This window comes from Coccinella septempunctata, chromosome X (genome assembly GCF_907165205.1).
Source record: "Coccinella septempunctata chromosome X, icCocSept1.1, whole genome shotgun sequence".
NCBI classification, from domain to species: domain Eukaryota; kingdom Metazoa; phylum Arthropoda; class Insecta; order Coleoptera; family Coccinellidae; genus Coccinella; species Coccinella septempunctata.
In genome coordinates, this window is record NC_058198.1 from 6252336 (window position 1) to 6269546 (window position 17211).

The 17211-nt window shown below is 34.7% G+C and overlaps 1 protein-coding gene across 1 annotated transcript; it reads left to right on the forward strand.

The window, feature by feature from the left end:
- The first annotated feature begins 1839 nt into the window (after positions 1 to 1839).
- Positions 1840 to 17156, forward strand: LOC123321541 (NGFI-A-binding protein homolog). The gene is made up of 8 exons (XM_044909202.1): positions 1840 to 2116; positions 13279 to 13708; positions 13765 to 13966; positions 14078 to 14325; positions 14605 to 14752; positions 16128 to 16210; positions 16271 to 16358; positions 16421 to 17156. The coding sequence occupies exons 1-8, from the start codon at positions 1933 to 1935 to the stop codon at positions 16598 to 16600; spliced, it is 1563 nt and encodes a 520-aa protein (XP_044765137.1). The 5' UTR covers positions 1840 to 1932; the 3' UTR covers positions 16601 to 17156.
- Positions 17157 to 17211: the final 55 nt, after the last annotated feature.

Genomic DNA, 17211 nt, shown 5'->3' on the forward strand with positions numbered 1-17211 from the left:
TCAAAATCGAACGTTCATGATGAGATAACTATAAACAACGTATGACTAGGATAACCCTATTATATAGTTCATTGGAATTGAATCGCAGGATCATGAAGTCCAACTCACGTTATGGCACTTTCATGCAGGCAAAGATTTGAGGCAGAAAAACTGGATTATAATGGCAAGATGAAGTTTGTCATTCATCTTTTCTCCAACAACTTCCATGTATCTGAAGAAAACGGCAAAATGAATGCTTCTCCATCTGTCCTCCTACTAGGTATATAGCTCATGTCAGTTCTCAAATTACAACTTATTCGATTCAGCAGATTTGCAGAAAACACGCAGACAAAAGGACAGGCTCAATTATCTTGAGGATTCCTTTGTGCCCAAAGTTATCTATTATCCTTGAGTAATGATCCCACTCAATGCTATTTGCAGCTTATTGTGAAATAGTTGTACAAATGTATAGTATGAAAACACTAAGGGTTTATAGGGTTAAAGGATATAGGTATACTCAATCATACGATTTTGTTGTGATTACCAAGAATAAGACTATTGTTGCAATATTTTTTACACCGTTTCATATTATTCATGTCAATAGGCAAAGAAAATACTAAAATTTGCTTCATTCTTTTTTTTTCCGAAAATTAATTAGAATGACCCTATGAAAATATCAGGATTCTTAATTCTCTCTTTTCCTATTAGATCTGAAGTTCATTATATAGGATTTAATGAATGGAAATATAATTAGAGAATATAGAGAAGTTATGGATATGGCCGATGTGGGTGGTATTGACTTCCAGCGAGTAATAGATGAAACCAGTTAGAATTAGTGATATTGTTTCAAACGATAAACCGACTTGAGAAAGTCGAGATTGACTTGTGAGTGAAAAATGAGCCAGTGACAGAGGTCCCTGGAAGGATATTATGCACAGAAAAGCCTTGTACCTTTTTTCCAAAAAAAAATTGGTTGATAGATTATGTTCAGTATAGGCTTATTTTGAGTTGAGTTTGAAAATGATATTTCATTCCTCGTTTCAAAGAGGTTGTTTCTATATCTTGAAAACGTATCAGTCTCCAGTCAGTTTCATTTCGAAGGCGATTTTTCCTTAACAAATTAAAATTGTAGATATTGTATGATTTGAAAAGAGCACATTATTTTCGACTTTTTGAGGATTTACGAATATGAAGGGTCCGCCTTCATGAATTGCTATCGAAACAGAGTTATTTCAAACACAATCCATGTTTAGCAATGACCTTTCAAGAACTTTTCCTTTTCGCCTTTCAACTTTCGAAAATGAACTTTTGAAATGAAAAAAAATTTATAACCCATATGGAATTTTAACAATATGTATGTAGGATTTTGAAGAGAAAAATCCTGCTGTTGACTTTGAGTCTTCTTGGTATAGTTCAATGAAGCTTTGTGTGGAACTTTCAGGGTAGATTTATATTATTTTCGTGGTTGATTATCGAAGTTTTCTCATTGGAAATAATCTGTCAAATTCTCATTTTCGAAAGAGTCAGAGCTACATTCACGAAATCCGAAAAGGTTTTTTCCCAATTGTAGAAAATAATTAATTTAATCTATGAGCAATATTTGTTGCTTCCTTTTTTCGAAATTTGATGTGTTCAGCTCTGGGTAGAAGACGCCTGAGAACTTGGTACGCCTATGCATATGGGGTTAAACGAGTCGTCGAATGATTCACCTCTAAACGCACGTGGGTAAAAATGGCTCACCCTAGGGCTCATGTGGGGTGGTCAGGAGAGGGTGAACGGAATTCCCTTTGCCCTAAAAAGCGACTATAGACTGGGGGAGGGGATAGATCTCTCGATCTGCAAGTGGGGAGAAAAATAAACCAACACCGATTTTGCCGCAGTTCTGGTCGAGACGGTTAGTTAGTTACGTCTGTAGGTTCTGTGTTGTATTTTATCTCGATCCCGTGCATTTGAATGGTATCTGGCATGGACCCGGTGAATGAAAACGACGTCCGACCCGGCGCGGACGTCCATGCGACGCTGTCCACTGCCAGAGACGCTAGACAATCGCCGAAGTTCAACCAGGTGTTGATCCAGAGGAATTCTACATCACCTTCAGTGCCTAGGAAAATCATGAGCAAGAATCACAACAACACAAGTTAGTAAATCAAATTTTCACATTTTCCAACCATTTCCAGCGTTTCGGCTTCGTAACACCACATCAGTGAGATTCCTTCCAATTGAATCTAATTCACATGAAAGCTAGATGACTCCAACTCAAAGGAAATTTGGCGAAAAACTCGTTGAATAACCAGAATTAATTTCAATCGATATCTGAAATTTTCTTCGTATAAATATTGAGTATTGACCCCCATTTTAATACTCAATGGTATAAACGAACAAATGATGTTCAAAGTTTTGAATTGCTGACAATTTTTGTTTATCCAGTAGCTTAATAGTTGACAGAACCGTTCAGCCTCCTGAAAAATGTGTTTCAAGTTCATTAGAGGTAATAAACCCATAATTTATTCAATACTCATTGAATATTCATTCAATGCAACCAAAATATTGGGCCATTTTCAATCTCCAAATTCTATAAAATGATAGAAGTAAAAATTTTTTCAAAATACGCCAATTAATTATTTCAAGGAAATTGGTTTGAATTTAAAATTTTCTCTGTTGCCCATCAACTTGAATTTATACAGATTGCTTCGAAATAGGCCAAGGAGAGAAAAAATATAAATTTTCATTCCATTCCTAAAACCTAGAAAATACTGAAAAAATGTATTCGACCTTGACACAGTGATTGATTTAAGTATGAATTATTCATATCGAGGTTTTATACACGCATTCCTAAAACTTGTTGAAAAGCTTGTCGAACTTTTGATGCAGAATCAGATTTTGCAGTCCGAATCAAAACAGAACTCAAATTAGTCACACTATAAATTCAATTTGATTTAGAAACCTTGCACCGCCATCTTCATTTGGATAGTAGTGATTTTTTTTTCAATCCAATACATTCATCTATTCATGTAGTCAATATTGATCAAATTATTGAAAATAATATTGAAAAATCTGATACTTTTTCAACAGACTATCCAAAAACAATGCGCCTTTTTCCTTCCTTTAAGTTTATAATCCTGGAGACAAGATATTCAAATAATTACAATAATAAAGCACCAATGTATGGAATCAGTGAAAAACTCTCTTCGGTTTTCAATTGAAAGTACATGGAGTATTCTCTTAGATGGTTCGACCATCTTGGCATCTATTGAACCTTATTGGAATTGAAAACAATCGTTGGCATCATCAATATAGTATAATCATAAGAATAATACTAACTAACATATTCGTATATAAGGCTTATTAATCTGAACAACAATAAAATTAAATGAAAGTTCAGATTATTAAGAGTTTAAAATAACCTTTTTAATTATTCACAAACTTGAACTTCGAAGATATACAAGAAAATAAAAAAGTGAAATTTCTGGTCCTTTCTATAATTTCCTATAACAATCGATCAAACCTCTGATACGTATGTTTGAAATTGACAATAGATTCCATAATTGGTGATTTGAACTTTCAATACAAAAACTTATCCAGAAAATCGATTTTGTTTTTAATTTAATTGATTTATCTAACGTAGTTTTCGAGTTTTTCGTCATTCGTCACTGCATTGCTTTACAACGGACAAATTCTAAAGGGTTGTATTGGTTCTTTCTTTCCAATAATGAACACAAACATTTTATTATCCTCCTTGAAATGCTCTCATTTTAAAATTAAGTTTTGAAGAGTTAAAAACGTAAATAAGAGACAGTCCATTTAATCTCCTCTATCAAAGATTTTTCTTAGAAACTACTGGAGTTTATTCGAAAATTTTTTACTACTGTAATCCTTCTGGATATAATACTTTTCATCCCAGAAGTTTCACTCAATTCTCCATAAAAGTGAAAAGTAAAAAGAGAATTTCTTTCATATGTGACATATGATTAGAAATCTAATGAAATAAACTGGAAATAACCAATCCAACAAACCAGTGTCATCCACAGTTTGACCACGCTCCATTACGCATCCAGAAATCTTAATAATCAAACATTCGTACAGAAAAAAGCTATTGAGTTCGAAGTTTTAAACGGATGACACGGTTAACCGTATCATAAAACTCATTACCAAGTTTCATCTTCTCGTTATTACCGAGGAAATTAGCAATCAGTACTGAAAATTCTCCCCTCGCGGTATTTTAATTGTAATTAATGTGCGTCGGAGCTGCTTTTTCTCATATTTGCGGCACTAATTAAAACGATGGACACTCTTACAAATTTGGCGAATTGATCGTGGCTGCTATTCTTTATAAAGCATCTTATTCGCATTTAGTGTCCGCAAAAAAGGTCGGTTAGTTACTTTATAGCTGATATTATAAAACAGAATAAGTAATTGGTATGCGTTTTTCTAAATGGAACGGAGTCTTCACGATGAGGACAACATTTCGTATGTTTTATCAGTGGCGGATGCCGTTTTTTGATCCTCCTTGTGACCTGGATATCGGTTAAGACTGTCCAGTTTGAGTTGCCCATTCAATATTTAGCCTGCGACAGAAACGCCCTCAGAAATTCAGTCTAAAGTATTGAAAATTTATCATTTCATTATGTTGTCGCATGAAAAATTAATTTTATTTAGCTCTAATGATTCCTCAACTCTTTTTATGGGATAGAAAAGTTATTGGATGTTGGGAGAGAGCTTTCAACTTCTAAAACACAAAAAAAAAGATTGCTGTTAGTAGAAATTGTTTCTTCGTCAGCAATTTTGCTAAACAAATAATATCGAAACAATATGAATGAGACTTCTATATCTTTCAAAATAACTGTCAGGCTCTTATTCAAAAATGAAACACTGATTCAGTTTTTCTCACAAATTCAGCTGAATATTATCAATAATTTGCAATATTGTGTAGGAAAATTGCTTCTGACAAAAGTGTATAACATCTGAACGAGTAGTTATTTCTAAAAACAATTATTTTCGTATTTTATTCCTTATATTTCAGATATTGGGGAAGAAACCCCATAAGGAGTCAAAAAAAAAGCCATCCCGTTCCAAAATATTCTTCAATCAATGACTAATCAAAATTGTCATGACTTTTCGAATCCCTCTTTTCAAGGAAAATAAAGCAATACAGTTTGCAATACCTACTTTCTGTAAATTTGTGTCTATACCTCAAAGATTATCCTCAATCGTTTTGAAAACACTATGAGTATATAAATTTAAGTACTTATTATCCTATTAATTCAAATAAAAATTTTTTGCATCGATATTTATGGATAGAATTTACTATTCTGGAAGTAAGGGAACCCCAAATTTATCAATATTTTCAGACAAATTGGTATCGGAGAAAATGTACCTGTTTTTCTCAGCTTTTTATACATACTCGCTCGAGTTATCACTGAATATGGTTTCATAAATCAAGTGTTTCACTATAGTACAATGTTATCTTCTTGATATGGATGAAAATAAGATTACCAACTTTACTGTCAGCACCTCTATGTTGAGAATTTACATATAAAAGAGTTTTCCAAGTGGAAATTTACCTAACCTAACCTAGCCTAACCTAACCTAACCTAACCTAAAGTCTGCAATTCCTGTTTTTTTAGTGTATTTATAAGTTATCTAGACTAAGGAATGACTTGAAAAATAACATTTAACTGGAATTTTTATATCTGTATAAACCGTTTATTTACAACTGATTCCGGTGTAAGGATGTTAAAAATTTCATTATTTCAAATCTTCACGCTTTACGCAGTGTAAAGACCCATCTGCGACCAGATTTATATCGGAGTTGTTGAAAATATGGAGCCTATCCCAGGGTCCCTGCCACTGGCAGTGTTTTTGTCTGGACATTTCAGAGCAGTGAATTCCTTCTTCAATTCGAGCGGTCTGCGAGGGATCGATAATTTGTTTTTTATTCCCGACCGAATTTTCGGGATAAAAACTAGTCCACGACGGGTTCTCCGGTAAGGGCAAAAAGTAATTGATGAAAAAGTATCGGTTTTTCCTTGCAACCGCTCCGTCTGATTTCATAGCCGGAGGAGCGGCTATGTTCAATGGCGTGTACACAGTTTTACAACCACCATCTCCAGTCTGGTTTCTCATAATCATTAATCACATTACAAAATGGAACTTTCTTTGAAATATTGTCACCGAATTTACAACCCAGAACGGATTAACCATGCGACAAAATAGAGGAGGTCATCGTGCACTCCGATGTGGAACAACCGTTTCCACGAATTACCTTATTTTTGTACATTTCCAAATGAAAATGAACTTGAGACACGAAAAAGTAGCGACGAAAATATCTTTTTTGCCAGTTTACCAATAAATTCGGGGTTATTGGTGGATTTCAATCAGTTTCGTAAATTCGATAAGTTTTTACGGTTGCAATAATGGATTGCGATGGGTTCATTGATTCAGTTTCATTAATTTCAATAATGAACCTCTGAAATTGAACAGGTAAAAAAGGAATGCCGCTTGAAATATCGATTTTCTACTTGCGAAAGAAATTTTCACCTACTCCCTACTTTGAAAGTCTTCTGAATATTTCAACATTTCTTTTTCTTCCAAAGCCAATTCAGCTGTATATTCCTGATGAAAAATAATGACCAGAATGAATCTTTTCATTGTCCAAGATTTAGTCGGAAAATATCCCCTAAAAGTTAATAATTTTTCGTTGGAAAATTACAATGACTCTCCAAGCTTAAGTCGATTTTTTCAAGTTTTTCAACTAATATTAGTTTGATTCTTGTATATTCTTTTCGATCCGGCCCTGATAAAAAGCCATTTTGAGTTTTCATAATGAGCTGTGCCACACTTGGAAAAACAATATCACCTTCAGAATAACTAGCTAAATCTGTGACACAACACATCTGTGGATCTTATAGAAAGAGTTGCATTCGGTAAAAGTATCCAATTTTTCGAATTTCACAGATTTTAACATCAAATTACTTCAAAACGTATGACAACTAAAGAAAAAAGAATTGAACATAGGTACATAGCTTGTTCTCCAATTGCACTGTGAAAAACATCATCTCTGCGTCAAAAATCTTCTGCTGATTATGTGAATGATCACTCTTTTCGTTGGAAATCCCTTCAATACTGAAATTAATAATATGCTAAATCTTGCTTTTGACCAGAAGGGTCTTTCGACCAGGTTCGGTCTTCCTTGTATGGCGATTCTTCTGTTCTTCGGTTGTTCGAGGAACGCTACAGGACTCTTATGTTGGGGAATCATCTCCCATAGATATATCAGTGGTTATTCATTTAAAAATAGGAGAAAACGAGATTCTTGTAATAGAGGGTTGATCAAAACGAGACTGACGTCTCCTCCCAAAAGAATATATCTTCAGTTTTTTGCAAATTTCTCAGAAACTTTCTCATTCAAGTATGTACGGTGTAACTTTTCGTCAATAGACCATCGGTAAGCCTTACAGATACAAACACCAATGTGGTTACTCAAAATTGGAAACTTTTTCTTTAATTACGTTGTTTAACCCATAATAACGTGTTAATGTGATCCTTATTGCAGGAGTTAAAAATTTGTAGCTTTTCCTTGACCTTGCTTTGTATGTTTCAATTTTGCGTGTTGTCTCTCGGTGTTCAAATTGGCATGAGGCAGTTAAGATGCATTTCCATTACGTTTTTTCTTCTACAGCCGATGCATCATCAATGAAGAAGCTCATGTAAATGTAAATGTCGATTTTGTATTCATACTGACGTCTTCGCTACAAATTATCCATGTAAGAAGAATAAGGGCAATAACATTATGCCGAAAATGAACTACAATCACATCTTTCTGTCTGTCATGATTTCGTAAATTTGGTATAGGTAACAGTTTTCTAATTTCTTGTTTATTATTTTTCATGTGAAATGCAACTATTTTTATTCCCTTCCTGTGCATACATTAAAAATGAACGAATGAGTAAAATAATGAATGAAATTGGGTAGAAAATTAATACGCAACTTCGTAAGCATCAACAAACAAGCACACATGTTTAGAATTTTTCAGTGTATGCGTGTTCTGAAAATGAAAAGTAAGTGAGTAATCAATTTCAAAATCGAGTGGTTCAACTGCGATGAATTATAATGGCCCTTACAGGAACAGGTCTCTCTTCACAGGATCTATTTTATATCAGCATATGATTTGATTTTTTATGGCATTATAAACTGGACCTATGCAGAAGGTGGGCTTCCTTGTATGAAAGAGCTCCTTTCAGAGTTATGAAGGGTGGTAAAAAACACGTTTGAATAATGAAATTAATTGAAACGGACATGTCCAGGTAGATCTAATATTTTGCTGCTTTTATTTATGGCTTCCTCTTCCGGTGTACGCACTCATAATATTTTCTCTTCAGAATTCTCATTTCATAAGGCCTCTTCATCATCTGTACCACCGCGTGTTGGTAATCAGATTTTGTTGGAATAAATATATGAGCATTTCCGTTAATCTTGGAGACATGTCGGCAGTCAGTTTCACAATTAAATGTAAATTCATGCTGCGGACTCTGAGGCTGAAGCAATTTTCATCGTGACTTCTATGATTCCTTCGTATTACTTCATGCAAATAAGTTTGAGGATATTTTCCACTGTTGGCATCATACAAAAAATTGCGTCTTGAACTGTCCACCCAGCGAAAATATTTTTTCCATCCTCCATTCACTGTTATTCCATGCCATTGATCACTTTCAAATAGGGGTGCTTTATCCCGTTCAGTCCACGAGGGATATTTCACCTCGGTTCAGTATTTGTATGTGCGGCACCCCCTGAAAAAAAATGGGAATCCGTTAGTGAAATATGGTGGTCCCCCCAGTCGTAGCATATTCTGTTAGGGGCGTTTCGCCTTATAACAATTTAGCAACTACCCTCATCATACCTATCTGGGATTGGGCCGGGACCGTTTGGGGTGGCACAACTCACCCTCGAACGGTACCTCCTCGAGTAGCTACGTCCGAAAAAAACGCAGATCGCCGGCGAGAGAGTACCTGATTTTTTAAGGCGCCTAAAAACTACCCCTTCTAGCCTAATTTGAATACGCCGCGGACGTTGTTGCTTTCGGAGTAATGTATTCATGTTTTTTTCTGGGTACATACCTGACTTTTTACGTGCCAAGACGCGTCAGATTCCTTGGGAAACTTTTTTTTGTCTTCGGACTTAATTTTTTCGACCGTGATGAGAAGGGATTGTCTGTGGGAAAGTTACATCACTATGAATTTTTTAGAAACGGGAATTCTAATCAGGGAAAATGAGGGACGGTGATGAGAAAATGCTACAAATCGTTTGAATTAATTTATTCGGGAATACTCATCAAGTTCTTCTTTCTTATGTTCACTTTTCTTACACTTATGCTTATAATTGTAAATGCTTCAGTATGTTTTAAAAAATAATGTTGATTCTATCCGAATTTCAACTGATTGTGGAAAAATATTTATCTCGTACAAGATTAGGCTCAAAGTTATAGATAAATTATTGAAGATTACGCATATCCATCTAATGAAAGCCGAATGAATTATTGAAAATTCATCACCAAATAAATTTTGAAACTGAATGAAAAAATTCGCTGAATTTTCTCTATCAATAAAAAAAATGATAAGATCAATAAGGTTATGATGCAAAAAAACGTATAATAACAATATATTTGTGCAAATTTTCGTGTTATTCTGAAAACCAGCAGTTCACATGATTTTCTCAAATTTTAACGATTCGATAAATCTATCTAATTGCGAATACTCACTATCTGCGTTTTTATCTATTCGTTACATCACAAGGTAATCACAATTGTTGGTCTTTGGTTTCAGTAGAAACAAATGTAATGAACTACAAGTTTTTATTGGGATGTTATTACAACAATTCCAGTTTTTTTGAAACTTTGTCATGGTCTGTAGCTGGCTGAGAAGCTGAGTTCTTATATCATTATTTGGATCCATTCTAATGACCTTTCGGGGAAAAAAATGGGACAAAAGATGCTTGTGTGACGATGAAACAAAACACGCAACGCTTCCTCAACTTGAGAAACTTGAGGATGTTGCGTTGTTTGTGGACTGTGATCGCATCCTCTCCTATATTTGCCCAATTTCATCTCATCCCATTGAATAGCACCGAAATAGGCTGCACTATCTTCATGCATAATCATAATTCTTCATAATCTTTTATAAGGAATAAAAGAATTGTTTTTATAAAAAAAAATTGGGTCAAGATATCATGATTTGTTCATAATTTTTTATTAAATGTTCTAGTTTTTTTGAATACATATTCATAATCATAAGCTGTCTATAAAATTCTTGGAAATATTTAGTACAGAAATAAAAATTTTTGTAAAAAATCTGATCCAATTGTTCCTGATTAATTACTATTATTTAACTTACGTAAAATATATTGAGTACGTAAGTTTTTCCTATATTTTGCTCTGTATAATATGCGATTTGAAAGCACAGAGTGTTCACATCAGTGAAACAAATATGACTTATATGCATAACGTAAAATTCTGCATGTTTTCTGCTTCTGATCTATGAGGGAAAGTCCTCATCAAAATGCTTTTTCTCGAGAAAAGATGAAAGAACCAAACTCCTTTCACAACTCACAATTATTACCTTATTGGCTCAGGTTCGAGGCTTGCAAGGGTAAAAAAAATGATGTCAAAGACTCAGTTTTTTCTTTGATGAATAAGCTGATAATTTCAAGAAGATTACTTGTTTTGGATAATTTTTGTAATAAATGAACCATGCGAACTCATAATAAGTGGCTTATGATTTTAAAATAATTTTTCTGATATTCCCAAGGGAGTATGCCAGGCCTCGGTTGAAATGATGCGAATTGGAAAAGGATAATCGAGAAGAGAATCGAGATAAATTAAATATCCCGTGCATTTCCAATGGGAAAAAGTGGTCAGTACGTCTCGCTGTTTATTTTTCAACGGCCAGTTATCAACCATGGTACGGTTTTTTCAGTCGCTCATTGTACACCGGAAAAAAAGTTGAAAGATGCCGGTATGTCCCTGAAGTCGAGCCCGGGATTAGTCTCATGCGTTTTTTGTTCCGAAACTTCCGAAACTTTTCAGAAGAAATATCACGAACAAAGGCCATCCACCGCAAGTCATTAGCAAGGGTCCCGTTCACTTTTCTTTTAGCACAGGCTGTTTCGTTAATCGTGTGAACTAATGAAAAAAGACGCATGTCAGCCTGTTTAATATGCGAGAACACGGTATGTCAACATCGTAAGGCATCTATTTGAATAACCTGGTGCTTCAATAGAGCGCCCACGAAAAAACACGCCAGGTACATCTCAAAGGGACTCTTTGTTTTTTTCGGACCTTCCAGAATCTCCTCTCGATCCTTTCTCACACTAACCAGATATTCTGGACTTTTTATGGCGATCCCCAAAAAAATTATGATATTTAATTATGCTAGAAGCTCGAAGACTTTATCGCTCATTGAAAGGGCAGGTAGGTTATGATCGAAGGGGTTATCTTCGCAGGGTGGAAGACCGAGGTTATCGCAGGTAATAATTCCACAATCACAAAGGGAGGCGTCCGCACTCGGATTAACTTCGCTGTGCAATTACATAATGTACGCAAATTAATTGGGTCCCAATAAATCCAAATAATAATGAAACATTATGTACCCATACATTAGAGCCAATGTTAATTTTCTGCGAAAAATGGGCTTGATTTCTACTAAAAGAAGCATTTCGAGTTCTCAAAGAGCAACTCTTCTAGTAATAAATCTCGAAATTTCTTCTCGGTGCAAAAATTCAGCCCTTTTTGGGAATTTTTCGAAGGTCAACTTTCGAGTCACGTATCTCCCAGAAAAATCATCGTAGTTATAAATGTGATACATATTTTGAAAAAGCAACTCTTCTTATAACAAATCTCGAGATTTCATGGAGCTCGGTGCAATTTATAGGTCTTGACGAATTTTTAACTGACCCCGTCTCATATTCTAAAAAACTGAAATCTTTATGTCCTCATTATTGGAGAGTTTTATTCTAAAATCGATAATGAAAACATGTTTTTAGGGCCTCCGTTAATTTCCTCTTCTCATCTGCAATTATTAATAACATCCGCCAAGTTTCAGCTGATTTTGGTGGATTATCTGGATAAACCAAGTTTACCACTTAGGATATTCTGATGTTAACTTTTCGATATATGTGGAATCTGCAAACTAACTTCACACTTTCAGAAAATAAGGTTCCTGAATTGTGACATTTCTTATGCTGATTTCCGAAATGATGAATTCTTCCATATAACAATCGGAGATTCAGTACATCAATAATCTATAAATCGGTTTCAAACAGTCCATATCCAAGCGAAGAAAGAATTTTCATGCTCTTTCTGTGCGAGACAATTTCGTTCGCGTTTTTCTGATTGTAGAAACGATGACAAAAAGTGGATATTATTGAATATTACTGGTTCCATAAACTCTTCCCGATGTGGTAAGTAGGTATGTATTCGACTCTCGGCAGCTTTCTATGCTGACATGAACATACCTTTTACATAGTGGCATTACCGTTTAATTGTAGCTGATACTTATCTCGGACATATCTTATTCATTTAATAACATCTCGAAGATCGAGATTTTCATTTCTTGGATTCGTGAAGCAGTCAGCATTGGATCAGCTCATTCCTTGTGAAAAATTATTACTTATATCAGTTCTCAAGTTTGCTCAGTATATCTTTCATTTTCCCGAAAACCTGAACGTGTCCATAAAACAGGTGAAGGTTTAGCCACCTGCCAAACCTCTCTTCGTATATGGTATCCTGGTAGTTTTTACTGAAATACTGGAATTACTTCGCTTCAATTCGGTACAAATAAAATCCAATCTACCCCTAGCCTATCGACGTATTTTCAAAAATTAGAAAAATCGTATATTCCAAATTACTTTTTCAAGCAATTGATGTCCCTCTTAATCCTCTTCCTAATATAGTTCGAGGATCCTAAACAGATCTCACAAGACTTTTATATAATCTAGGGAATAATGACAAATAGTTTGGACAGCTTGGAATAATAAAGAAAAATTGTAAGGGTTTTCTTCAATTTGTAATTTGTTGCGCAAGCTTCGAATTAAAAATAGAGGAGCCTTCATGATAGAATCGATAAAGTAGAAAGGTTAGGGATGACCGTACGGACAACTAGATGCCTTGTGAGACTCTTGTTTGCTTCTATTTCGCTATAACCAGTGCCGTAACTGGGATCTTCGTAGGGTCATGTATTTCCAAAACAAACTTCGAACAACTTCACCCAGCATGACAAACCACGTTCTCAATGAGATTTTTCCTTTCAGTTTTCCCTACATCGTACCCTAGCAACCTAGCAGAATTACAACTCTTTCGAGTGATGCAAAATGCATCGCTCCTAGTTTACTATGACACACTTTTGGAGATGGGTGGAGACGATGTTCAGCAGCTTTGTGACGCCTGCGAGGAGGAATTCCTGGAGATCATGTCCTTGGTGGGAATGGCTTCGAAACCCTTGCACGTCAGAAGACTGCAGAAATCGCTCCACGAATGGGTGGGAAACCCTTCCAAATTCAAACTACCCCTCATACCAGGCGATGATTACGAACTGGAGTTGTCCAGTCCAAGGGTGACCAGCAACCACGGTTTCTACACTATGGACAGTATGGATAGTACGAGGACAATCTATTCACCATCCCCGGGTGATGTGTGTGCCTTACCCTCGGTAGCTAGCCCTGGTCTTCCCCTCAATAAAAGGTAAAGAGCATCATTCGCTTAAGATCTTGAGTAAATCTCATTCATGGTGTTTTTAGGCCTTACTCCCCCTTAGACCCAGCATGCCCCCCATCGTCCAGCTCGAGTCCAGGAAGTAGTATGTCTGTTCAACTAACCCCCACGCTTATGGAGTCCCAGATAGCCAAACTAGCTGCAGCAGCTGAAAGGCTGAGTAAAAATCTCCCGCAATATGAACCAAAACCCCATAATACCAAAAAGAAAGTTTGCAAAGAGTTAGAGGTAAAAAATGAGCTTCCATACGTTAGGCATCGATTTAAGTTGGACAAAAAATTTGCTGCGTATTCCTTAACCGATCCAGTAGACCATGATTCACTTGATTTATGTTTCTAGTTAGTTATGTCCATGCCCGAAAACGATCCAAGAAGGATGGATGAAATAAGGAGGTATGCAGCTATCTATGGACGATTCGATTGCAAAAGAAAACCTGAAAAACCCCTCACTCTTCATGAGGTTTCTGTAAATGAGGCAGCGGCTCAGATTTGTAGATTTATACCAGCTCTATTGACTAGAAGGGACGAACTTTTTCCATTAGCTAGACAAGTTGTTAAAGATTCCGGTTGTTACTACTCCAAAACTCAGTAAGTTAAAACTATTCCTGATAACTTGAGTAAGTTTGCTCCACAAAAATAAATTAGGAAATTGGGAAACTTAAAAAGAAATGGGCAAAATAATGAGTAAACATGTAGATTTCTCATATTCAAAAAATCGGTGGAAAAAAGATCAAACCTTTGAAACAGTCTCAAAATAACTTACTATCAAGGAATGCCCCCCTTATAGTAAAAATGACGTGTCCTTGTGTTTCCCGAAAAAATCCGTCTGTAAATATTCAAGATGTGTTAATTCCGATTATTTTTCAGATTATCAACAATGTACATGAACAAGCATTTAAATAACGAGGAGCTGGATAATTCGAATTCTAGAGATAGTCCAAGATTGCACGATGGGGATATGCCGTCTAAAAAGGCCAAATTAGATCTGAATAGCGAAGGGGATGAACGACGGCAGGTCAGCCAACATATGAGAAAAAAACCTCACCCACCGCAATTAATAAACATTAACTTAGTGGATTAATGAACAACTTTGCTTTAAGGATATCGCAACAATATTTAACGCATGATTTTTTTTTTGCTATTCGCTTACAGCATTGCTTCACTGGAGCTTGGCGCTTCTGCTGGGTTTTTTAATCTGAGGAAGTGGCTCATGAATTGTATATTACATTTTCATTTTACTCCGCCAATTTTCGCCTCGATATACTAATATTTTTTCATCCGATGTATTCTTCGAGAACTATGTGATTAATTTAAAAAACTGTGATAGGTCTGGTCAATACTCTCCAAATAACTTCGATATATTTGGTATCGTGAATTAGTACTTCACTTCTAAATTCTATCAAAGTCGCTTCTAAACGATTTTCTAATAATTAACTCGCGATGCGTAAAACAGATTTTAAAATCGATAAAATTCTATCTTCTATCTTCGAATAACAAACGGTAAATCTTGGAATACATTCGATTTACACTTGAAGACAATTAAACTCGCAGTATACGTCTCATACTTATATTTTCTAGTCAGATAAATATGTTTTTTTCAACGAATTGTGATTTTTACATACATACAACTTTCGTATTTTAATATAGTTTCGATGCTTTATAGATTTTATATGCAGATTTTTTCGTAGATACGTACAATAGAGTTACATATATAGATATATATTTTTCAATGTTTTTTTCGTGCAATTCATCCAAAATGAGTTAATCTTTGTGGTGATCAGAGTAAGAAAACACAAAATACCGACTGCAATCGATGCAAATAATTAGACTGTATCAGAATAAACGGTTTTTTTATTTATTTAAAATTTTATTATTTCCTATAGCTAACAGAAACAACGATTACCATCATGTTAACATCATATGCGGAGAGAATAACAATTATATTCACCAATATTCAGAATGTTTTGTATAGATCATTTATTTTTTTAATATATAAATATATTTCCATTATCAAATCCGTATAGCGTTTTAATTACATGCCATCGATCCAGATTTTTGTTATGTACGTTCAATCTACATATATATCACTCCATTTTCTCAGTTTCAATAATTTAATTGTCTTTGGGTATAAAGTTTTGCTTTTTTTAGTAGTTGGAAAGAAAATTGGGGTAAGTGAGTAGTCTGACATGCAGCTTTTCACATGCCATATGCTTATTAATTTTCTGCTTTCTAGCATGCAGGTCTTCTGAACTCAGGTAAGGTCTTTATAAATTCGCTTTGCTTCAGCACGCTTCTTATTTTTAATCAATTGTTAATTATTATTAATCACTAATCGTTATTGTTGAATTTTTTCCTTGAAAATTATTTTAAGTTTCACACAAATTTTTTAGGAATCTGAAGATGGTATACTTATAAGAACTTCCCTACATTCATTATTTCAGCATCACTCCAGAAATTCTTCACATAATTCCAGGTGAGATTTCATAAAAATGATATTAATCAATTTTAACTGATGATGTCATGTTATTTCCAGAGAAGCGAATAGTAGAAAGACTTCTTTGGTTGTAGATATTGAAGATGCAGATTCTAGATACTCGTATAGCAACTGCAGCTCTCCTCAGGTTTGTATATATACCATTGCCATTATAAATCGAGAATATCGTACCTGATCCTGATATTTCAGCGAAAAATGGAAGAAGATGAAGACAGTGAAGACACCAACAAATTTTCACCGAAAGTACAGATTATAGCTGCCAGTGGGGATAATATTATAGCTGTTGCGAACCCAGCATTAGCTATGTCACCTGCTATCATAACACCGATTCCCGAATGCAGAGAAACGGCAATAATAAAAAAAGAATGACTGCTATTTATATTGTAGTACATACAAATAATAATTATATATTTATATATATTGACAATTATTGTGAACACTAACATTGCATTAAGACTGAGAATGAACCATTCTGGAAATAGATGTTGGAACTAAGCTTTCTCCACCAAAATATATGGTGGATGTAGTTTTAGATTTTTTTTTCGGAATGTTATCCACAATCATCATTTTATTGAATTTGTCTAATTAAATGGCCTTCCAGTATAAGAACATCCACCTTTTTTCAATCTCACCATTACCATTGAATGGTGTTGCAATTACACTTGTAAAGTCTTTGCGTATAGTTGGTGTTTCAATTAAAGCCTCTGTGATTCATCTTGAAATTCTCAAATGACTGATACCATTTTGTAATAATTAAAATCCAATATATCTATTGTTCCATTATTTCTGATCTATTCAGAATATTGAATCCGATTATCTCCCAATTGTAAACTTTAATGTTACGAATATTGATATTAAAATATATTTTCATAGCTTCCAGTTTCATATTATTGTATTTTTGTTGATAAAGTTGTAAGTTCTCGAACCTGTTTTGTTTTTGTTATTCCACGTGTAACAAAAAATCATCATTGAAAAAAATA